The 24,670-nt window shown below is 43.2% G+C and overlaps 2 protein-coding genes across 21 annotated transcripts in view; both read left to right on the top strand.

Annotated features, from left to right (window-relative positions):
- LOC147122148 (nardilysin-like) overlaps positions 1 to 24,670 on the top strand; it is a 212,392-nt gene that overhangs the window by 20,264 nt on the left and 167,458 nt on the right. The window lies entirely within an intron of this gene.
- Positions 1 to 24,670, top strand: part of LOC147122149 (nardilysin-like) — a 135,305-nt gene that overhangs the window by 77,069 nt on the left and 33,566 nt on the right. For all 20 annotated transcript variants that reach the window (XR_015077691.1, XR_015077693.1, XR_015077690.1 and 17 more), the window contains 6 exons: positions 6,625 to 6,744; positions 8,141 to 8,192; positions 14,357 to 14,507; positions 19,245 to 19,372; positions 21,989 to 22,127; positions 24,197 to 24,244. Coding sequence is in view for 11 of the 20 variants with exons in the window: in XM_085982937.1 (XP_085839063.1) it covers positions 6,625 to 6,744; positions 8,141 to 8,192; positions 14,357 to 14,507; positions 19,245 to 19,372; positions 21,989 to 22,127; positions 24,197 to 24,244 (638 nt within the window). In the remaining 9 variants the exon portion in view is untranslated. The remainder of the gene's footprint in view (positions 1 to 6,624; positions 6,745 to 8,140; positions 8,193 to 14,356; positions 14,508 to 19,244; positions 19,373 to 21,988; positions 22,128 to 24,196; positions 24,245 to 24,670) is intronic.

Below are 24,670 nucleotides of genomic sequence, written 5' to 3'. Positions count from 1 at the left end.
TGTATTTACAGGAAACTTTGGTTTATCCGGAGGTTAAAAGTCCGGAAAGCTCTATCTACCGGCAAAATTCAGGAGCCGTTTCCTATAAGTTTTTTTTACTTCTCGTTGCTTTTTTTTCCCCAGTCAGGCTCTGCAAGGTCTGTAGCTAAGCAACAGCTTCAGCTAGAGACGCTTTTAAGCCTGAGCCGACTGTTTTGAAGCTGTTGCTAAGCAACAGGGTTTGTTGATTTACACGGAGCTGAAAATCTCCGTATGTTTCAATATTAGCGCTGGTTTGTCTGGCAGTTTTGATGGAACGGCAACATAAGAACACCGCCCCCCTCCTCTAACCTAGTAGTCTTTTAGCAGCTGTCTAAAAACAGAGGTCACAAATTTTTTGGTCTCAGTTTCTTTTCAGCAGGGCAGGAACCGGGAGGAGCGGGAAGTCGGCGTAGGACCAAGGGGACACAAGACCGGGAAGTCAGCGAAAGACCAGGGAGGTAAGACTAACTGGTAAGTACTTTCCTCAAACCTTCCTAGGAAGTAAAACCAAAACTAGTGGGATTTGGTTAGTTTAAAAAGGAATAAGAGGAGTACAGTATACATTGGTCTAAGTAAGCTTCGGGAAAACAAAAGTCGATAAATAAACTAAAACTAGAAAATTAAAAGTAATATAAGGGTTAAGTCATGGCAGTAGAGCTCGGACCTGTGTCATGCTCCTCCTGTAACATGTGGGAAATCAGGGACGCTTCCTGTGTCCCTGACGACTATGTGTGCAGGAAGTGTGTCCAGCTGCAGCTCATGTGGGACCGCATGACGGCCCTTGAGCTGCAGATGGACTCACTTTGGAGCATCCACGATTCTGAGAGGGGTGTGGATAGCACATTTAGTGAGTTGGTCACACCGCAGGTTAAGGCCAGCGTAGACAGTACATGGGTGACCAAAAGGCAGAGCAAGGGCAGGAAGGTAGTGCAGAAATCCCCTGGGGTTGTCTCCCTTAGCAACAGGTTCACCGCCTTAGGTACTGTTGTCGGGGGGGGTGACACATCGGGGGAAGGCACCAGCAGCCAGGCTCATGGCACCATGACTGGCTCTGTTGCAAAGAAGGGAGGGAAAAAGAGTGGCAGGGCTATAGTAATAGGGGATTCGATTGTAAGGGGAATAGATAGGGGTTTCTGTGGTCGCGACCGAGACTCCAGGATGGTATGTTGCCTCCCTGGTGCAAGGGTCAAGGATGTCTCGGCGCGGGTGCAGAACATTCTGGAGGGGGAGGGGGAACAGCCAGTTGTCGTGATACATGTTGGTACCAACGACGTAGCTAAAAAAAGGGAAGAGGTCCTACAAGTAGAATTTCGGGAGTTAGGAGCCAAGCTAAAAAGTAGGACCTCGAAGGTAGTAATCTCTGGATTACTACCAGTGCCACGTGCTAGTAAGAGTACAGAGAACAGGATAGTTAGGCTAAATACGTGGCTTGAGCAGTGGTGTAAGAGGGAGGGTTTTAAATTTTTGAGGCATTGGAACCAGTTTTGTGGTAGGTGTGACCTATACAAAAGGGACGGTCTACACCTGTGCAGAGATGGAACTGATGTTCTCGGGGTAATTTTTGATAAAGCAGTTCGGGAGCATTTAAACTAGTATGGCAGGGGGCTAGAAACCTATGTAGTGAAATAGAGGAAAGTGAAAGGCAGACAGAAATAAATGATAAAAGGGTGAGGAACAAAAAACAAAGGGCCAAACTAATTCATAAAAAATGTGAGCATAAAAAAAGCCTGAGGGTTTTATACCTTAATGCGAGAAGCATCAGGAACAAGGTAGATGAATTAGCTGTGGAAATAGAGGTTAATAATTATGACCTAATTGGGATTACGGAAACATGGTTGCAGGGTGAGCAGGGCTGGGAGCTTAACATACAGGGGTATTCAGTATTTAGGAAGGATCGACAAAAAAGAAAGGGAGGAGGGGTAGCATTGCTAGTAAAAGAGGGGATAAATGCAATTGAAAGGAAGGATATTAACTCAGTTAATACAGAATCTATATGGGTGGAGCTAAGAAATAGCGAGGGGCGAAAAACATTAATAGGAGTGGTATATAGGCCTCCAAATAGTAAAATAGAGGTTAGGGAGGGCATCACGAGGGAAATTAGAGAAGCGTGCAATAAGAGCACAGCTGTCATCATAGGTGACTTTAACTTACATATAGATTGGACTAGCCTAATCAGTAAAAATAATGAGGAGGAGGAATTCCTTGAGTGTTTGAGGGATGGTTATCTGGATCAATATGTCGAGGAACCAACTCGGGAACAGGCTATATTGGACTGGGTACTGTGCAATGAGAAGGGACTAATCAGTAATCTTGTTGTACGGGGACCCTTGGGTCAGAGCGATCATAACATGATCGATTTCTCACTCGAAATGGAGAGCGAAGAAATTGACTCAGAGACTAAGGTCCTGAATTTAAACAAGGGGAATTATGATGCCATGAGACGGGAACTGAGTAGGTCTGATTGGACAACGTTCCTGGGAGGACTGGAGGTAGATAAACAATGGCAAACATTTAAAGATAGAATGACAAAATTGCAAAAATTGTTTATACCAATCTGGCATAAAAGGAAATCTAAAAAGGTGACTCAACCGTGGATAACAGGGGAAATTAGAGACAGCATAAAATCCAAAGATAGGGCGTATAAAATAGCCAAAAAAAGCGCCAGAGCGGAAGATTGGGAACAGTTTAAGATAGAGCAAAGGAGGGCAAAGGGCATAATCAAGAGGGGCAAAATAGCTTACGAAAACAAGCTGGCGGAAAATATAAAAACTAACTCCAAAAGCTTTTATAAGTATATCAAAAGGAAAAGACTGGTGAAAACCAAAGTTGGTCCATTGCAGTCAGATACGGGGGAATATATAATGGGAAATAAGGAAATGGCAGATCAACTAAATGCATACTTTGGGTCAGTCTTTACGAAGGAAGACACAAAAAACCTCCCTGGGATATCGGGAAAAATAGGGACATTGGCAAAGGAGGAACTGACGCAAATCAATATCTCTAAGGATATGGTGTTAAGGAAGCTAAAGGGATTGAAGGTGGACAAATCCCCAGGGCCTGATAACATGCATCCTAGGGTACTGAAGGAGGTGGCCCTAGAGATAGCGGATGCACTAAGGATGATTTTTCAGAATTCATTAGACTCGGGAACAGTGCCGATGGATTGGAGGGTAGCTAACGTTACCCCACTATTCAAAAAGGGGGGTAGGGAAAAAGCAGGTAATTACAGACCTGTAAGCCTTACATCAGTTGTGGGCAAAATGCTGGAGTCCATCATTAAGGATGAAATAGCGGAGCACTTAGCAAATGGGGACAGGATAGGACAGAGTCAACATGGATTTACAAAGGGTAAATCGTGCTTGACTAATCTATTGGAATTTTTTGAGGGAGTAACTGGTAGAATAGATGGGGGAGAGCCAGTAGATGTGGTGTACCTGGACTTCCAAAAGACCTTCGATAAGGTCCCACATAAAAGATTAGCATGGAAAATTGAGGCTCATGGGATAAAGGGGAAAGTTTTGGCGTGGATAGGGAACTGGCTGTCAGATAGAAAACAGAGAGTTGGAATAAACGGCTCATTTTCTGAATGGCAGGCAGTAACAAGTGGGGTACCACAGGGATCTGTCCTGGGCCCCCAGCTGTTCACAATTTACATTAATGACCTGGATCAGGGAGTCGGATGCAGCATTTCCAAATTTGCAGACGACACTAAACTAGGAGGGGGGGTGGGCTCAGAGGAAGAGACCAGGAAGCTCCAGAGCGATTTGGACAGACTGGGCGATTGGGCGGATAAATGGCAGATGCACTATAATGTGGACAAGTGCGAAGTTATCCACCTTGGGTGCAGGAACGGGAGGGCAAATTATTATTTAAATGGCAATAGATTGGGAGAGGGGGAAGTACAGAGAGACCTGGGTGTTCTTGTACACCAGTCACTGAAGGCGAGCATGCAGGTGCAACAGGCGGTCAAGAAGGCAAACGGTATGCTGGCCTTCATAGCAAAAGGGTTAGAATACAGGAACAGGGATACCTTGCTGCAGCTGTACAGGGCACTGGTGAGACCACACCTCGAGTACTGTGTACAGTTTTGGTCGCCTCATCTGAGGAAGGATGTTCTTGCCATGGAGGGGGTGCAGCGGCGATTCACCAGGCTGATACCAGGAATGGCGGGAATGACCTATGAGGAGAGACTATGTAGTTTAGGGATGTACACACTGGAGTTTAGAAGATTGAGAGGGGACCTCATAGAAGTGTATAAAATTCTGACAGGTCTAGACAGACTGGATGCAGAAGGAATGTTTCCCTTGGCGGGTGAGAACAGAACTAGAGGACATAATTTAAGGATAAGGGCTAAACCATTTAGGACAGAGATGAGGGGGAATTTCTTCACTCAGAGAGTGGTGAACCTGTGGAACTCATTGCCACAGAGGGCAGTGTACGCCAGCTCATTAAATATATTTAAGAGGGAATTAGATATATTTCTACGGGCAAAAGGGGTTAAGGGTTACGGAGAGAAGGCGGGGACGGGATACTGAATTAAAGGATCAGCCATGATCTCATCGAATGGCGGAGCAGGCACGAAGGGCCGAATGGCCTACTCCTGCTCCTATCTTCTATGTATCTATGTATCTATAAGAAATAGGAGCAGGAGTAGGCCAATCGGCCCCTCGAGCCTGCTCCGCCATTCAATAAGATCATGGCTGATCTGATCCTAACTGCCAATCTACTATCACAGAACCATCTCCTGAATCTAACAGAATTAGACACACGAAATAGGAGCAGAATCAGGCTACACGGCCCCTGGGCCCGCTCCGCTACCCACAGGGTCATGTCTGATCCGAACCTAGACTCGTGTCCAAATTCCTGCCCGCTCCCCGTAACCCTTAATTCCCTTTACTTCTAGGAAACTGTCTATTTCTGTTTTAAATTTATGTAATGATGTAGCTTCTACAGCTTTTTGGGGCAGCATATTCCATGGACCTACCACCCTCTGAGTGAAGTAGTTCCTCCTCATCTCAGTTTTGAAAGAACAGCCCCTTATTCTAAGACTATGCCCCCTAGTTCTAGTTTCACCCATCATCGGGAACATCCTCCCCGCATCCACCCGATCCAACCCCTTCACAATCTTATATGTTTCAATAAGATCGCCTCTCATTCTTCTGAACTCCAATGAGTAGAGTCCCAATCTACTCAACCTCTCCTCATATGACCATCCCCTCATCCCCAGGATTAACCGAGTGAACCTTCTTTGTACTGACTCGAGAGCAAGTATGTCTTTTCTTAAGTATGGACACCAAAACTGTACGCAGTATTCCAGGTGCGGTCTCACCAATACCTTGTACAACTGAAGCAATACCTCCCTATTTTTATATTCTATCCCCCTAGCAATGAAAGCCAACATTCCATTGGCCTTCTTAATCACTTGCTGCACCTGCATACTAACCTTTTGAGTTTCGTGCACCAGGACCCCCAGATCCCTTTGTACTTCAGTACTTTCCAGTTTCTTGCCATTAAGATAATAACTTGCTCTACGAGTTTTCCTGCCAAAGTGCATAACCTCACACTTTCCAGTATTGTATTCCATCTACCAAATCTCTGCCCACTTACTTAGCCTGTCTATGTCCCCTTGCAGGTTTTTTATGTCCTCCTCACTCACTACTTTCCCTCCCATCTTAGTATCATCTGCAAACTTTGATATGTTACACTCGGTCCCCTCCTCCAAATCGTTAATATAGATTGTAAAGAGTTGGGGACCCAGCACTGACCCCTGCGGAACAACACTAGTTACTGATTGCCAGTCTGAGAATGAACCATTTATCCCAACTCTCTGCCTTCTGTTAGATAGCCAATCCTCTATCCATGCCAGAATATTACCCCCAATCCCGTGATTTTTTATCTTAAGCAATAATCTTTTGTGTGGCACCTTGTCAAATGCCTTTTGGAAGTCTAAATACACTACGTCCACTGGTTCCCCTTTATCCACCCTTTCTGTTACTTCCTCAAAGAACTCCAGCAAATTTGTCAAACATGACTTCCCCTTCATAAAACCATGCTGACTTTGTCCTATTAAATTATGATTATCGAAATGTCCTGTTACTGTCTCCTTAATAATGGACTCCAAAATGTTACCTACCACAGATGTTAGGCTAACCGGTCTATAGTTTCCAGCCTTTTGTCTACTGCCCTTTTTAAATAAGGGTGTTACATTAGCAGTTTTCCAGTCTGCCGGGACCATTGCCGAGCCCAGGGAGTTTTGGAAAATTATTACCAATGCATCCACAATCCCTACCGCCACTTCCCTCAAGACCCTAGGATGTAAGCCATCAGGTCCAGGTGATTTATCCGCCTCGAGTCCCATTATTTTACCGAGTACCACTTCCTTAGTGATTTTGATCGTGTTTAGCTCCTCCCCCCCTTTAGCCCCCTGTTTGTCCAGCTCGGTCCCGTCGGTGCTGGATATCACAAAGTTTCCTGTAGTTTTACAGCTAACTAAAATCTCAGAATAAAAGATTAAGAAAAAATTGAACCAGAGAAATTTGATAATAGAAATTTAATTCATTTTATTGCCAACAATAAAGCTAATGGATCCCTTTTTTATTTCAGCAACTGATTTTACACTGAAGAACTCTGATTGTCCTGATACTGCGTACCCAGTGAAAATTTTAGATAATAAGAATGGTTGTCTGTGGTACAAAAAAGATAATAAGTTTCAAATTCCTAAAGGTAAGTTACTGTATAAGTTTTTTTCCCTAACTGGTTTACTACAGTGAGAGGTGCAGCAGCAATTCATTGACTTGTACAGTTCCAGAGGTGCTGATTGCCTTCCTGTAACAAGTACAAGTGACCATTACTGACTTGAACTGTCCCAATGAGTGCCAGTGAGCTATTCGACTTGGAGGGATCACAGCCAAGCCCGATACTGTCCTCAGTATCTGAAATCCGCATATGCACTCTACTGGCAATGTTTGCTGGATAGTGATCAGGAGCAGGGATGTCAGTTAATTTGTGTCTCCATAACCGAGGGGCATTGAGGTCAGTTGTAGTGCTCCGACTGCTGTGAACCGAGCACAGCCTGAGATTGAACCTGGAAGATTCTTGGCCTTGAGGCTCAGCCACTCCGAGAAACTCGCTGGACCATTGGCGGAGCCCACAGGGTCTGTGTAAGATTGTTTATTTGTTAGAGGTACGGGAAGTTGGATAATTTAAGTAATTTTTTGTCCATTTATATCTCTACAATCACAGGGTTCATTATCACTTTAAGTTCCCTGATCACCCTCGTTGATTTTGTGCCATTATATTTTGTTGAGGGAGCAACTTCCTTTCCTCCCTTGCTTCAGTTTTTTTTCCTTTCTCAAGCACTAGTTGTCTTGCACCAGACAGCATTCTTTGGTTCTTTGTCACTATTTTCAATGACTTGATGCCAGTTTTGATGAGCACATCCCTTGCATTCTAACACCTGTGCCCTTTCCGCCCCTGCAGAGCACATATTACCACGAATTATCCTACTTGTAATATTGTTACTGTGTTAAACGTAGCCGTGTGAAATTAGTAGCAGCCATATATTCGATTTTTAAATTCATTTTGGTAAGTATCTAATCTCCTTGGTAATATCTTGCATTATGCCATAAATGTTTGTATTAATTTTATTTAGATAACACAGGTTAACATTTAATCTTAGTTTTACAGCATACCTTTTAGTTTTTTTATATCTGGGTATAAGTAAATTTTGTTTTCAACAAATTACAGGAAAAGTTCTGATATCCGGCACCGACGGGACCGGCGTGTTGCCGATCTAACAAAAGTGTCGGACATGCAAAGTCAACGTTGAAGCATACGGAGATGAAAATCTCCGTATTTGACAACAAACACTGTTGCTCAGCAACAGCTCGTAAACACTCGGCCCGTACCTTGAAGCGTCTCTGAAGTTGTTGCGAAGCTCCAAAGACGCTTTCCAGAGCCTGCCTGTTAACAGAATGCTAGGAGAAGAAAAAAAAACGAACTAAAATGGCTGCTGATTTCTGCCGTTAGAGCAAAGTTTCCGGCCATACAACCTCCGGATAAACCAAAGTTTCCTGTAGTGTTGCTTTTTATGATGTTCATAGAAATTTTTACTTTACAGGTTACATCCGATTTCACTTGATATCGCCTCACATTCACAAGTCTCCAGAAAAGTAAGAGTCTATATAATCAGTATAACTATCTAACAACCAGAGAAATAACAACTGCAAGTAATCAAAACTGTAATCATCATAAATGCATCACAAATTAGATCATGTCAGGCTTAGAATTACTGTATTTTGTAGTAAACTAATTAGTTGTTGTCACAGCTTAATATATATTAATTACAAGTAAACATGAAAGCACATATGTTTACAATAACATTTTAGCAGCTAGGACAGCAATCATAAAAAGGGGGATATGTAGCACACAGATGCAACAATATTTTTCTAATACGCAATAATACTGCGGAGGAGAAACACGTATCCTTTAGCAACTTTGTGCACCCCCCCCAAACTGCTAGTATTGCCAACTTCTGGGGATGGCTAAGGGACAGAGTGAGAAAAATTAGCACACTGGGAAATCCTTGTCCAACTATCTATGACAATCAAGTGAGCTCCAGGAAACCATAGTTACCCATGATGCATCACCAGACAAGCTTAAACTAACTGGTCCATATGTCCTAATTTACTTCGTGACATAGGACTATACAGGAATGGAAATGATCATCTCTATCCATTAGATCAGTTCCAAAGATCTAAGCCTGCTTACCCCACCTTACCTCTTTTTGCTCTTCAGTAGCCCTATCTACTAAAAATGTATTTATCATCTCCCACTTTCCCTGCCCCTCAGGGTTGGCTATTCCACATGTTTATAACTCTGCATGAAGTTATATCTTAACTGTATATTCACTGTTTCTTTCCAAGTTGACATCGATATTCCTTTGCCCTGGAGTCAGTTAATATTGAACATCATTCTGGGATGATGTCTATTCCCTTGAAGATTTTAAATAGGTCAATAAGGTCACCTCTAAGCTGCCTTTTTTCCAGTGTAAACATCCCTAGTACCCTTAGACTTTCTTCACAGCTCAGCTACACATTCCCATTGATCAGTTTAGTTGTCCTTTGTAATCTCACCATGGCTCAGTGGGTAGCAGTCTTGCCTCCGAATCAGAAGGTTGTGGGTTCAAGTCCCACTCCAGAGACTTTAGCACAAAAATCTAAGCCGACCCTCCAGGGGAGTGCTGCACTGTCGGAGCTGCCTTGATGTCAAGGGCAGTCACTCTCTCCTCACCGCTGGAATTCAGCTCTTTTGTCCCTGTTTGGACCAAGGCTGTAATGAGGTCTGGAGCCAAGTGGTCCTAGCGGAAGCCAAACTGAACATTGGTGAACAGGTTATTGGTGCCGCTTGATAGCACTGTCGACGACACCTTGCATCACCTTGCTGATGATTTGAGAGTAGATTGATGGGGCGGTAATTGTTCGGATTGGATTTGTCCTGCTTTTTGTGGACGGGACATACCTGGACAGTTTTCCACATTGTCGGGTAGATGCCAGTGTAGTAGCTGTACTGAACAGCTTGGCTAGAGGGGCAGCTAGTTCTGAAGCACACATCTTCAGCATGACAGCCGGATGTTGTCGGAGCCCATAGCCTTTGCTCTATCCCCTGTGCTCAGCAGTTTCTTGATATCACGTGGAGCGATTCGAATTGACTGACGACTGGCCGAGATGGATCATTCACTCGGCACTTCTGGCTGAAGCTGGTTGCAAATGCTGGGCTCCGCCATCATTGAGGATGGGGATATTCATGGAGCCTCCTCCTCTTGTTAGTTGTTTAATTGTCCACCACCATTCACGACTGGACGTGGCAGGACTGCAGATCTTTAATCTGATCCGTTGATTGTGGAATCACTTAACTCTGTCTATAGCATGCTGCTTCCGCTGTTTAGCATGCATATAGTCCTGTGTTGCAGCTACCCCAGGTTGGCACCTCATTTTTAGGTGTGCCTGGTGCTGCTCCTGGCATGCTCTTCTACACTCCTCATTGAACCAGGTTGGTTCCCTGACTTGATGGTAATAGTAGAGTGAGGGATATGCTGGGCCATGAGGTTACAGATTGTGGTGGAATACAGTTCTGCTGCTGCTGATGGCCCACAGTGCCTCATGGATGCCTAATTTTGAGCTGCTGGATCTGTTCTGAATCTATCCCATTTAGCACAGTGGTAGTGCCTCACAACATGATGGAAGGTGTCCTTGGTGTGAAGATGGGACTTCGTCTCCACAATGACTGTGCGGTGGTCACTGCTACCAATGCTGTCATGGACCGATGCATCTGCGACAGGTAGATTGGTGAGACGAGGTCAGGTAGGTTTTTCCTCTCGTGTTGGTTCTCTCACCACCTGCCCCAGGCCCAGTCTGGCAGATATGTCCTTCAGGACTCGGCCAGCTCGGTCAGTAGTGGTGCTATCGAGCCACTCTTGGTGATGGTCCTTAAAGTCCCCCCACCCAGAGTACATTCTGTGCCCTTGCTACCCTCAGTACTTTTTCCAAATGGTGTTCAACATGGAGGAGTACTGATTCATCAGCTGAGGGAGGGTGGTTGGTGGTAATCAGCAGGAGGTGTCCTTGCCCATGTTTGACTTGAAGCCATGAGACTTCATGGGGTCCGGAGTCACTGTGGAGGACTCCCAGGGCCACTCCCTCAACTGTGCCACCACCTCTGGTGGGTTCGTCCTGCCAGTGGGACAGGACATACTCAGGGATGCTGATGGAGGATTCTGGGACGTTAGCTGAAAGGTATGATTCTGTGAGTATGACTGTCAGGCTGTTGCTTGACTAGTCTGTGGGACAGCTCTCCCAATTTTAGCATAAGTCCCCAGATGTTAGTGAGGAGGACTTTGCAGGGTCGACTGGGCTGGGTGTGCCATTGTCGTGTCTGAAGCCGGTGCTTAGGTTGATGCTGGGTGGTCCGTCTGGTTTTATTCTTATTAGTGCTTTTCGTAGTGGTTTGTTACAACTGAGTGGCTTGCTAGGCCATGTCAGAGGGCAGTTAAGAGTCAACCAGATTGCTGTGGGTCTGGAGTCACCTATAGGCCAGACCAGGTAAGGATGGCAGATTTCCTTCCCTAAAGGACATTAGTGAACTGGATGGGTTTTTACGACAATCCGATAGTTTCATGGTCACCACTACTGATCCTAGCTTTTTATTCCAGAATATATTTAATAAACTGAATTTAAATTCCCCAGCTGCCGTGGTGGGATTTGAAATCATGTCTTCGGATCATTAATCCCACTGGCACATTATTTTTATAAATTGGTGCTACATTTCCTCTCTCCAGTCATTTGGATCAATCTCCCATTTTAGTGATTCCTTTAAAGTATCCATCAAGATGTGTCTAATTTGCCATCTCCTTTAATACTCTTTTGAACTCCACCTTCTGGGCACTTGGTTGTCTTTTAGGGCTGGATTTTGCCAATGGGGAGCTTTTGGAGGCGGGACTCCCACTTGTCGGGTTTTAGTCCTGCCTCCATCGACTTCTGGCCAACTCGCGCTATTTTCCCTTGATTGACCCGCCCAGCGGGCTTAGCAGGCCAATTAAGGGGAAGCCGGTTACAGAGAACATCAGCGTATGATGTTTCATCTATCAAATATTTTTCACATGATTTGTCCTCGTTTGACAGTTCTGTGAAGCTGTCAAACACTGACATTCTATGTTGTTTGATGAGTTCTTGTATTCAAGACTCATCAAACCTCTTGTGAGCAGAAATGAGATGGTTGTTGCATTGGAGAATGCAGCAGCCATCTGTCATCTCTGCCGGTGAGATGTGAGACTCTCCGCATCCCCAACGTTTGAAGCCTGCAGGAAGAAACAAAGGTAAGTAAACATTTTCTATCACTTTCCACTCACCTCGCATACTTACCTCTCCACACTTGCACCCATCACTTACCTTCACAGCGCACTTTCGCACCCCTCCGACCCCCGCAGACCCACTGCTCGCCTCGCTGACCCTGGCGGGATTCGCAGCCTTTCAGAAGCCTGCACTTGTGTGGGTAAAATGGGGGTAATCCTCTTATCTGCCTGTTAACTACCTGTTAACAGGCGGTTAAGTGGCTGTAATCCCTTTCCTGCCTCCAAGGAGACGGGATCCGGCGCGGGTTGGCTACCTGCCTCCCGGCAAGATGGCATAGGGGTGGGATGGGCACCCGCCCCCAGATTCTGCCATTTTCCCGGCAGTCCCGCCTCCCCAGGGCTGGCAAGATCACGTCCACAGTGTCTGTCTTGAACCAGTACTATGAAATTGAAGTACTTCACTCGTGAGAGGCTAATTTTGGAACAATATTTTCACATCTTTTTTTTTGGCTGCTATTGAATTTAAACTCTGGGGACAAAACTGCACTGTGTGTGTCAGAGATTTCTAGGTTTTACTTCTTTAGTGTCCTATTGAGAGCATAACTCTAAACTATAGTGTAGATATGACAGTCCTGGCACAAGTGAATAGTATGAACCGTGTGGAATATGAATGTCATGTAGTTTTCAACATTTATTTTGCAGCACATTTGCTGAGAGAAGTGATATTCCACACACTTCAGTTTTTTCTTCCATATGGGATGATTTGTTTCTTGTGTTCAGCAAAGTGAGGGATGGCAATACAACAGTTGCCCACTTTACTGTTTCAATTCGTTTTGCCATTTGCACAATGAGAAATGCAAAACCAGCAGATGTACTTACAGCAAGAATGGCCGGCAGGCAGGAGTGAGCACAGTGAATCTAGCACCCTAGGGGGCAACACGGTACTTGGTAATAGGTAAACTTTTGGTGCGACAGGCACAGGTTCCAACCAATAAAAAGCAAAGAACATTATTAAAGTAGAAAAAATGTAGTTAATACAGAAAATGTAAAAGGTTAAACCAAAGTGATAAAGTATTAGTAAATAAACCACACAATAGGGCAATTGATCCCCTGCAGAATTCGAGAAATGCTGAAATGCAGCCCATTTGCAGGAGCATTCCTGAGGCTTAAAGAACACCTATAAAATCAGCAGGAAGATGTGAGGAACCTGGACACAGATACAAAAACTGAAATTAATAATAAATTGGGATGACTGGACATAATTATACATTGTTATATTGCAGTATAACTTTGCAACATTTGCAGATGACGCTAAAGTATGTGGCCAGGTGAAATGTATAAAAGCAGTTGGATCAATTAAGTGAATGGAAAATGGATTTTAAGGTCGATCAGTGGTTTTCAAACTTTTCTATTGGTGGGGTCAGTCTTGCAAATATTGATGCAAGCCCAGGGTCCCCCTGCCCTATATTTCAAATGGCAGTTTCAGCTACCCAAAAATAACAATGTGCTGCTCTCTCGTGGTGTTGCACAGGGTGAGTTGAGATTAGGTGGTGTCTCCAAGTGAAGCTGGATTAGAGGATGAGGGTATAATTGGACTATGGTACACAGGCATAATTCAGTCCCCATTCTAAAGTCATACATTTTTTCCCTTATTTTTATATAATGCTTTGATTTTATATTATTTATAGTTAAATAGCAAAATGTAACTAATTTGGGAAGCAGAGTAGAGTTGGTTGGACTATGAGTTTCTCTGTAGGACATGTTGGGGATCTGAGAAATGCAAAACTGAGGTATCACCGAGCCACTGCTCTGGGAGGGTGTGATAAGGAACTTACTATAACCTAGCAGAACTAATGTTAATTTCAATGGAGAAAAGGTTGAGAGACAAAAATAATGCAGACTGTTTAACCTCAACTGGGAGAGCAGAGCGAAAGGATGAGTCCCAAGTTAATCCGTAAGAGGGTAGAAGGATACTTTCCCCAGAGTGTAGTGCATGTGTGATTTAACTTTTCTAAAAATGAGTTGGTTGAATAGATAGGTCGGAATTGGATTGAAGGTTAAAGGAATAAGTGTTATCACATAATTCAACACTTGGTGAAACATAATAGTTCTTGCATGGAACTGTTTCCCGTGGAAAGGACCTGGCTAGATTTGAGTAATGGAGATGTAACTGTAAGTAGTGACTGTGGAGTTTTTCTTGACAATCTCTATGGGTCAGGGAAAAGATTTGTGACATTTTTCTTCAGTTGACTAAGTGGAATAAAATACTTCTTTGCAGATTTTACGTGGCCTGCGGAAGAAATGGACTTCATGGGTTAGAGCAGCCTTTTCTTCTGTTTTCATTCTCATGTTCTTTTGTTTTGTTCAGGAGGCCTATTTGAAGTAGCTATGAGCAAAAGTAATTGTAGTAATATTTTTAGTATTACAGTATTTCTAGTGCGTTATGGAATGGCATACAGTAATATGTAACCCTTTTTTCGCCCCTAGCTCGGTGCTGTTTGACTTATTTGTCAATATTGTGGCTCACAACTTAGCTGAACCTGCATATGAGGCCGATGTTGCTCAATTAGAGTACAAGCTAGTTGCTGAAGAGCATGGACTAGTCATCAAAGTGAAAGGATTTAACCACAAACTTGGGGTAAGTAGGTGTCGATCTGAATTCCACTATACTATTTGCATTGTATATTTCAGTAAAAACTGAAGTTTTCATTGACAGTTGCATGAAGGTGCAATATATGCTTTGAATTGAATAGTAATTTGATAGTCCAGCTGGCATGTTGTTTGTGTGAATATATATATATATATAAGTAATTTAAACAGTTTTTCTTTGGTGAATTTTGTGGTCATTAAGTTGTTAATATTGGGAAATGGAATGCTTTCCTATTTCGGTCAGCACCAAGCATTTCCAGATTAGGTATAGCGTGGATGGATGAATGCAGAGTCAAGCTCCCTCTACCATTTCCGGGGAAAGTGGAGTTAAGATCAGCCTTATTGAATAGCGGAGCAGGCTCGAAGGGCCGTATGGCCTACTCCTGCTCCGATTTCTTATGTTCTTATAATGTGCCTCAGCTCAACCTCGGTGCACTCCTTACAGCACCATTGTGTTATTTTCTATTTCTAATACCCAACCATCTTTTGGCCTTTCTAAAAAGATCTCTTTTCATTGAGAAGCTAGGGTGAGGGGCCAGTGACTAGTCAGGACACTACTGAGGTTTGGCCACAGCTGGAGTAGTGTGTGCAGTTCTGGTCGCCTCACTATAGGAAGGATGTGATTGCTTTGGAGAGGGTGCAGAGAAGATTCACCAGGATGTTACCTGGGATGGAGCGCCTCAGCTATGAAGAGAGGCTGGACAGGCTGGGGTTGTTTTCCTTGGAGCAAAGAAGGCTGAGGGGGGACCTGATTGAGGTGTACAAAATGATGAGGGGCATAGATAGGGTAGATAAAGAGGAACTTTTCCCCTTAGTAGGGGGGTCAATAACAAGGGGGCATAGATTCAGGGTAAGGGGCAGGAGATTTAGAGGGGATTTGAGGAGGAACTTTTTCACCCAGAGGGTGGTTGGAATGTGGAACTCAATGCCTGAAAGGGTGGTAGAGGCAGGAACCCTCACAACATTCAAGAAGCATTTGGATGAGCACTTGAAATGCCATTGCATACAAGGCTATGGACCAAATGCTGGAAAATGGGATTAGACTGGACAGGGATGGATGGGCGGCGCAGACACGATGGGCCGAAGGGCCTCTTTCTGTGCTGTAAAACTCTATGACTCTATGACTCTTTGGCTTATTGTGTCTATGCCAGCAATTCAGAACTAATCCCCCTGACCTGCTCTCCCCATAACCTTGTACCTTGCTGCGCTTCAAATATTTATCCAATTTTCTTTTAAAATATGCATGGCCTCATAACCTCTGTCCTCACACTCTTACTAACAGTTTTAAAGTGATGACCAATCATCACTGACTCCTGAAATAGTCTATCCCTACCAACATTTTTAGTGATTTTAAAAACCTCTATTAATTCTCCTCTTAGCCTTCTCAGTTCCAGTGGAAATAGTCTCAGTATTTCAAGTTTCTCTTAACTATAGTTTTCCATTCCTGGCATCATCCAGGTGAATCTCTGCTGTACACTCTCTGTGGCTTTAATGTGCTTTCTATAATGGGTTGCCCAAAACTGCACACAGTACTCTAATTATGGCTTAACCAACATTTTGTATAAATCCATCATGATTTCTTTACTCTTGTACTTTATTCCCCTCTTATAAAACTTTAAATTTTGTTGACATGTTTTAAGGCTTTACCTGTGCTTGTAATTTATGGGAATTATGTATTTGAACTGACTTCATCCACACACTACAGGAAACTTTGTTATATCCGGCACCGACGGGACCGAGCTGCCTATCAAAACTGCCGGACATACAAAGTTAATGTTGAAGCATACGGAGGTTTTCATCTCCGTATCTGACAACAAACACTGTGTTGCTTAGCAACAGCTTGTAAACAGTCGGCCCGTACCTTGGAAGCGTCTCTGTAGCTTAGCAACAGCTTCAGAGAGACTTTCCAGAGCCCGACTGTTGAAAACAAAGCCACGAGAAGAAAAAAAACCTAACAAAATGGCTCCTGATTTCTGCCGGTAGATCGAGGTTTCCGGACATACGACCTCCGGATAAACCAAAGTTTCCTGTAAAAGCAATGTTCCCGCTAAGCGCAGCCGCGCAGTAATGGGAAAGGTTGCTCACCGGATTTTACATTGTAAATACCGCGCATGCGCTGAAGTTTAAAGGGATCGTGCATTAAAAGAAACGGGCCGTGCAGAACAAAGCACAACTTAAAGGGAACATTGCCAACAACGTCTTCCAATGAGTGTATACACGTATTCACTATTTTTCCTCTGAAGTGTAGTACCTCACTCTTTTCCACATTAAATTGCAACTGCCACTTGGCTGCCTATTCCACAAACCTGTCTATATGTTCCTGAAGTCTTTTACAGTCCTCCTTGTTGCTTGTCAAACCCTCTGCTTTTGTAAACAAAAGTGGCAGATACTAGAAATCTGAAACAAAAACAGAAGATTCTAGAAACACAGCAGGTCAAGCAGCATGTGTGGAGAGAACAGATGAGTTAATATTTTGGATGTTTTTATGTTATTGGCAAATTTTGAGATTGTGCTCCTTGTACCCAAAACCAAATAATTTATATATACACCAAGAACAAAAGTGGACCCAGCATTGACCCCTGGGGTACACAACCTTTCTCCAATCCAAAGAATACTCCCCATTTACCCTAACTCTTTGTTTTACGTCTGCCAAGTAATTTTTTATCCATGTTGCTAAATTTTCTCATACCATGCATCTGAATTTTTCTAACAAGTTTCTTATGAGATACATTATTGAATGTCTTCTGAAAATCCATATATATCACATCATCTGCTTTCACCTTTATCTATCCTTCACATCAAAAACATGACCCCTGCGATCCCTCCTCCAGCCCCCCTGCGATCCCTCCCTCCCTCCTCTGTGCGGCCTAGTGCTGCAGGCCTACCTGCCCGCAGCCAGCCAGCCTCTTAATCTGGCTGGCTGCTGGTGGGAAACCGAGGCCTCGCATACAACTCGGGCCCTGCTGTTAAAGTCGGCAGGGCCTGTGGAGAAACCCGTTCTCCCATGTTTCCCGACTGCTTTGGAGCCTCCCCCTGCCCCCAACCCGCCTTCCCCGTTAAAATCCTGCCCTAATAGTTTGACGACAACTAACTTTGCACTAACTGGTCTATAGATGCCACGTTTGTCCTTCTCTCCCTTCTTGAGCAAAGGTTTTATGTGATACATTGGCTATTCTGCAATCCTATGACACAATTTGCATATTTAAAGAGGATTGAAAAGTTGTCGAATCAGACACAACTACATATGTATATTTTTTTTATTAAATCAATTTAATCATTATTTTTGACACACTTCAAATACCAGCAAAGCAACAATATGATCATAGAGTACGGACATTGTACTACATTTTTGCTATGGGGCAACCTTCCCAACAGAGCACAGTGATTATCTCTGTTCTGGGAGGTATGCCAGCCACGGTCTCTCTTCTGTCGAGGATTTGTTGTACCTCCGATCTAGCGGTAGACTCTCGCCCTTTATACCTTTTCTTATCACTGTTATGTGACAGCTGTGCTGTAACTCCCCTTTGTTTCTCAGCTTCCCCATGAACAGTATTAAAATTGTCTCAACAGGTGGCTGTTGATGTCCTTGCAATCAAAACTGGTAAATATCAACTACCTTAGACACAGCAGCATATTCTTTCCCTTTCTGAAGGCTATTGAACTCTAGTAGGAGCCACCCTCTTGCATGTCCATAGACCTCAGTATTTTCCAAGGGCGTAGCACGCTATCTTAATTGTTTCTACAGACTGCTTTCTTATACAGTACCATCTGTTCAGATATTCCAAAACATTATCGATTTCAAAATATTATGGCCTAAAGCTACATTATTATGTTCAACTTTCACACAGCTATTGTATGCTCAGCAACAACACAAAGCACTAGCAAAACTCCATCAAATGTTGTTGTTACCATGATCAATCTTTTCAATCCTGGTTTCTTGCATTTACCCAAAGTTATTATTCAACAATTCCAACTCTGCAATTTTTGTTTTGGATGCATTGTGTATTCATACATATACCACTTAACTCCAACTTTTGGGAATGTTGACCTGTATTTTTTAGGTTTTTGATATTCCTTGCCCCTTCTGCTTTTTATCTGTATTTATCTCTCACTACCTTATTGCCTCTTTTTCCCCTCTTCTGATATTTTCTCGCTGTTTATTCCAATTAAGCCTTTGCTTCTATTTACAAATTTATTAATCCTGCTCCCCTTCTCTAGTCTCAAACAAGACTTTCCTACCACCCCCCCATAAAAAAAAAGACAATATATATCAGGAAATAATTATTTGGATTTTAAAAGATTGCAAATGACAGAAGGAAGCAAAGACTGAGGGAGATGAGGAGTTCCATGGATTTGAGATCCTTGGAAACAATGACATGGGGTAAATGATCACACAGGGTATATGGAGTTTGGGAGTTTGGAGTCTTGATCGTGGCAGCCGTAATCTGTAAGTTCCCAGACTGGGCTTGGATGGATATCTTCTCATAAGTGAAGGAAAGTGGATGGAGTGTTGTGCACCTTCTGGTGGTTAGCTAAAGAAGGGAGTGTTCTGAAAAATTACGTACAAGGGGAAAGATATATTCTGAATAGCCTTCACTGTAATGTACCAAATGATGAAAAGCACGTTATACCAAATGTGTGGGTGGATTGTCTTCCCAATATCCAGTTATGTGCGTTTTGCAAAATTTTACACTTGAATCATTATACAACTTTTGATTTTCTCCAGCTTCTGTTTCAACTCATCATTGATCATCTGGCTGACTTTTCAACCACTCCAGATGTGTTTGGAATGATCGTGGAACAATTAAAAAAGAGTTACTTCAATGTTCTAATTAAACCTGAAAAACTGGGAAAGTAAGTGAAGAATTCATGAAGATTTTATTAATGCTTCAATTGTAATTTTAGGTCAGTTTTTAGGCACCGTACAATTGTGACCTTTTTTGCTCTTTAATCGAATTAACTCTCAAATAATCATTCTTTTGTTTGATCATTTAGTCAGTTGCTTTCACTTTTTCAGCACCGTCTTCTGGAAGCTTACTTATGGCATCTAATAGGTTTTGATTGGCTGCCAGTAGCATATGTAAATATAGAAACATAGAAGATAGGAGCAGGAGTAGGCCATTCGGCCCCTCGAGCCTGCTCCGCCATTCAATGAGATCATGGCTGATCATCCAAATTCAGTACCCCGGTCCCTGCCTTCTCCCCATATCCCTTGATCCCTTTAGCCTTAAGAAATATATCCAACTCCTTCTTGAATATATTTAATGAACTGGCCTCCACCGCCCTCTGTGGCAGAGAATTCCACAGGTTCACCACTCTCTGGGTGAAGAAATTCCTCCTCATTTCAGTCCTAAATGGCTTACCCCTTATCCTTAGACTATGACCCCTGGTTCTGGACTCCCCGGCCATCGGGAACATCCTTCCTGCATCTAGTCTGTCCAGGCCTGACAGAATTTTATAGGTTTCGATGAGATCCCCTCTCAATCTTCTAAACTCCAGTGAGTATAAGCCCGATCGACAAAATCGACACAAATGTTGGGTGTCTAGTTTCAGATCACTTTTTTTCTGAATAGTTGAACTGCAGACATGTTCTCTGGAACAAAATTGTAATCAAAGCTGATGGTCACGTTGGGAAAGTGCAGGTGTTAATTACTGTACTCTAGTGTTTGTTAAAGCAAAGTCAGCCATTTTCCTGTCAGTGTCATCTGGTGATTCCCAAGTTCACTTCCAACAGTGATTTTTATTGGAACTATGGGGTATATTTTCCTCTCTCAAAAAGTAGATGCAAGTTTAAAACTGTTCCCAGATTGTAACTTTTTTTTAAAAAGTATACCCCCCACACTCTACCCTCTCCAAGGTCTTGACATCCTTCCTAAAGTCTGACGCCCACAATTGTGCACAGTACTCCAGCTGAGGCCTAACCAGTGATTTGTAAAGGTTTAGCGTGACTTCCTTGTTTTTGTATTCAATGTCTCTATTTACAAAGCCAAGTATCCCATACATCTCCCTGATTGTCCGCTGTAACTTCAACATAAATAGCATTTTTCTGAGGTTCCTGCCGAAGTTAGCCGATCAGGAGCACCCTTGCAGAAATTTCTGGTGGGTGTCTTTAAGTATGAAGTGCTCACAGATTTGCCTCCTCAACTGGTCTTTGATGGGACTACACAGTAACTGTAGGAAAGTGGCAGCATAATCAACCAAGAGTACAACACAAAAGTTGCTCACTTCAGAGCTACAACACTAAAAAAAATCTTTAAGCACTTTGAGATACAAATGAAAAGTTGCTTTACTTCTAGGTTCTCTGTAAATTGTTTATTTTTAATTAATGTGCGAATAGAAATATTCAGTGTGCATTGTGTAATGATGAGTGTTTGACTTACATAAGCCCATGCCTCCTCACCTTGTCTATTAACCTGCTGATACAAAGCTAGGTGGGACAGTTGATGATGCAAAGCTGGGTGGGACAGTAAGCTGTGAGGGGAACACAGAGTCTGCAAAGGGATATAGATAGACTAAGTGAGTGGGCAGTAAGGTGGCAGATGGAGTATAATGTAGGGAAATGTGAGGTTATTCACTTTGGTAGGAAGAATAGAAAAACAGAATATGTTTTAAATGGTGAGAAACTTTCAAATGTTGGTGTTCAGAGAGATTTGGGTGTCCTTGTTCAAGAAACACAGAAAGCTAGCATGCAGGCACAGCAAGCAATAAGGAAGGCAAATGGCATGTTGGCCTTTATTGCAAGGGGGTTGGAGTATAAGAGTTAGGAAGTTTTGCTACAATTGTACAGGGCCTTGCTGAGGCCACACCTGGAGTACTGTGCACAGGTTTGGTCTCCTTATCTAAGGAAGGATATACTTGCCTTGGAAGCGGTGCAACAAAGGTTCACTAGATTGATTCCTGGGATGAGAGGGCTGTCCTATGATGAGAGATTGTGGAGAATGGGCCGATAGTCTCTATACAAAAAAAAGAAACATACAAGATTCTGAAGGGGATTGACAGGGTAGATACTGAGAGGTTGCTTCCCCTGGCTGGATTGTCTAGAACTAGGGGGCATAGTCTCAGGATAACAGGTAGGCCATTTAAGACTGAGATGAGGAGGAACTTCTTCACTCAGAGGGTTGTGAATCTTTGGAATTCTCTGCCCTAGAGGGCTGTGAATGCTGAGTCTTTGAGTATATTCAAGGCTGAGATAGATAGATTTTTGGACTCTAGGGGAATCGAGGGATATGGAGATCTGGTGGGAAAGTGGAGGAGGTCGATGATCAGCCTTGGTCTTTTTGAATGGCGGAGCAGGCTCGAGGGGCCATATGGCCTACTCCTGCTCTTATTTCTTATGTTCTTATGTACTCAGTTGAGGTTCACGTGAAAATTTCTTATAATTGCCATCTTGTAACAGCATTTTAAAAATGTGAGACTGAAGGTTACTGTCCTTTTGTTTGGTAAATAAGAAATATGTTAATTATATAACAGGAAGCTGAAGTGCAAGCCACTGACGAAGAATGTACCTGTCCAGTTCAGGGTAGTGGAATTACCCAATAAACCACACATATGCAAAGTGAGATCTCTTAACAAAAATGATGCCAATTCAGAGGTCACTGTTTATTACCAGGTGGGTCACTAATAGCAATCCATTTGTTTTTCAACCAATGTTACAATTATTTTCAGCACTCCTGTTAACCCTACTTGAGGTTAATGTGACTGACTTAGCCTGTCATGAGCATTTTGACTGAGTCATTTTGATTTTCCCTGCGAGGAAGTAACTAGCATTCACTCAGCACTGAGTTAGCAAATACACATTGTTGACAGTCAAAAGTGTAACTGCATTCTGCTTTCAATATAATTTTAATTGAGGTGGAAGCTGTCGTCGACAGTGCTATCAAGTGGCACTTACTCACCAATAACCTGCTCACTGATGCTCAGTTTGGATTCTGCCAGGACCACTCGGCTCCAGACCTCATTACAGCCTTGGTCCAAACATGGACAAAGGAGCTGAATTCCAGAGGTGAGGTGAGAGTGACTACCCTTGACATCAAGGCAGCATTTGACCAAGTCTGGCATCAAGGAGCCCTAGTAAAATTGAAGTCAATGGGAATTAGGGGACTCTTCACTGGCTGGAGTCATACCTAGAACAAAGGAAGATGGTTGTGGTTGTTGGAGGCCAATATTCTCAGCCCTAGGACATCACTGCAGGAGATCCTCAGGGCAGTGTCCTAAGCCCAACCATCTTCAGCTGCTTCATCAATGACCTTCCCTCCAAAATAAGGTCAGAAGTGGGGAAAGTCGCTGATGATTGCACAGTGTTCAATTCCATTCGCAACTCCTCAGATAATGAAGCCATCCATGCCCGCATGCAGCAAGACCTAGACGGCATTCAGGCTTGGGCTGATGTGGGGCGCGAATGTTACCTGCCACTTAAGTGCCAGACAATGATTATCTCCAACAAGAGAGCGTCTAACCATTGCCCCATGGCATTCAACGGCATTACCATTGCTGAATCCCCCACCATGAACATCCTAGGGGTCACCATCGCCCAGAAACTTAACTGGACCAGCCACATAAATACTGTGGCTACAAGAACAGGTCAGAGGCTGGGTATTCTGCGGCGAGTGCCTCACCTCCTGACTCCCAAAGCATTTCCACCATCTACAAGACACAAGTCAGGTGCGTGATGGAATACTCTCCACTTGCCTGATGAGTGCAGCTCCAACAACACTCAAGAAGCTCGACACCATCCAAGACAAAGCAGCTCGCTTGATTGACACCCCATCCACCACCTTAAACATTCACTCCCTCCACCACTGGCATACTGTGGCTGCAGTGTGTACGATCTACAAGATGCATTGCAGCAACTTGCCAAGGCTTCTTCGACAGCATCTCCCAAACCCACGATCTCTACCACCTAGAAGGACAAGGGCAGCAAGCGCATGGGAACACCACCACCTCCAAGTTCCCCTCCAAGTCACACACCATCCTGACTTGGAAAAATATCGCCGTTCCTTCATCGTCACTGGGTCAAAATCCTGGAACCCCCCCCCGAACAGCACTATGGGGAGCACCTTCACCACACGGACTGCAGCGGTTCAAGAAGGCGGCGCCCACCACCCTCGAGGGCAATTAGGGATGGGCAATAAATGCTGGCCTGGCTGGCGACACCCACATTTCAGGAATGAATTTTTTAAAAAACCTTTGTGCTGTAATACTCACATTTGCCCTTACAGGCAATGTCCTAATTATAATTGTAACAGAGTCAAAAAGGATTTTAATACTATTGTAAAATGTATTTTTGTCTATCAATGCAGTGGTGCTAATATCCAAACTGCCCACAACTTGCATGCTCAAAAGATCACTGCAGCACAGGTTGATGATCTTCAAGTACTATTATCATATTATCACGTGCTATTATCTTTGGTAAGCAAGTTTTTGCAGAGAATATTTCTAATGTGAACTTCATTTTGACATTAGCTTTATATCTTTGCCAAATCCATATAGCTGGATGATATATTATGGATGTACTGTATTAAATATATAAATATAAACAAAACTCCAACTTTCAGCTCACGTGATTATATGGGCCTGTTGCCCTTTCATTTTAACATTCTGTTGCTTGTCTTAATGTGGCCATTAACAGTTAAGACTTTCATTTAAGAATAAACAGTTAACTCTTTCTTTACTTTTCAGTCCGGTCCTCGGAAAGTGAAGGAATACGCACTCATGGAGCTACTTATTGTAAGTAAGCTATACTAATCTGTATATAAGGTGTTTGTGTATATTTTTAGAATTAAAAAAAAAAACGACTAGCTGTTGAAGGAATGATTGAGACTGCATTAACATTGTCAGAAGGCCTTTAGAATGTTAAATCTTGTTGTACTGTTCCTCATTATTTGCCCTACCTTCTCTTTTGGTGGTATCTGCAAATTTAGGAGTTTTTGCTTATGTTACCTTAGGTTTCATAGAAATTATGGCACAGAAGTAGTGCATTTGGTCTGTTACACCGCTACTATTCCTAGCTCTTAATTTGGAACTATCTATTCTAATCCCATTCCAAGCCCAGTCATATTCTTCACTTAGCCTTCCAATTTTCTTATTAACTTTTTTATAATTTCTGCTTCAATAGACACTTGTGGTAAAAAGTATTCCATGTTCTAATAACTG

The sequence above is a fragment of the Somniosus microcephalus genome, chromosome 3 (genome assembly GCF_052327205.1).
Source record: "Somniosus microcephalus isolate GS21.2 chromosome 3, FLI_Smic_1.0, whole genome shotgun sequence".
In the NCBI taxonomy this organism is placed as follows: domain Eukaryota; kingdom Metazoa; phylum Chordata; class Chondrichthyes; order Squaliformes; family Somniosidae; genus Somniosus; species Somniosus microcephalus.
Note: the sequence above shows the minus strand (reverse complement) of the source record. Positions and strands in the feature narration are given on the sequence as shown.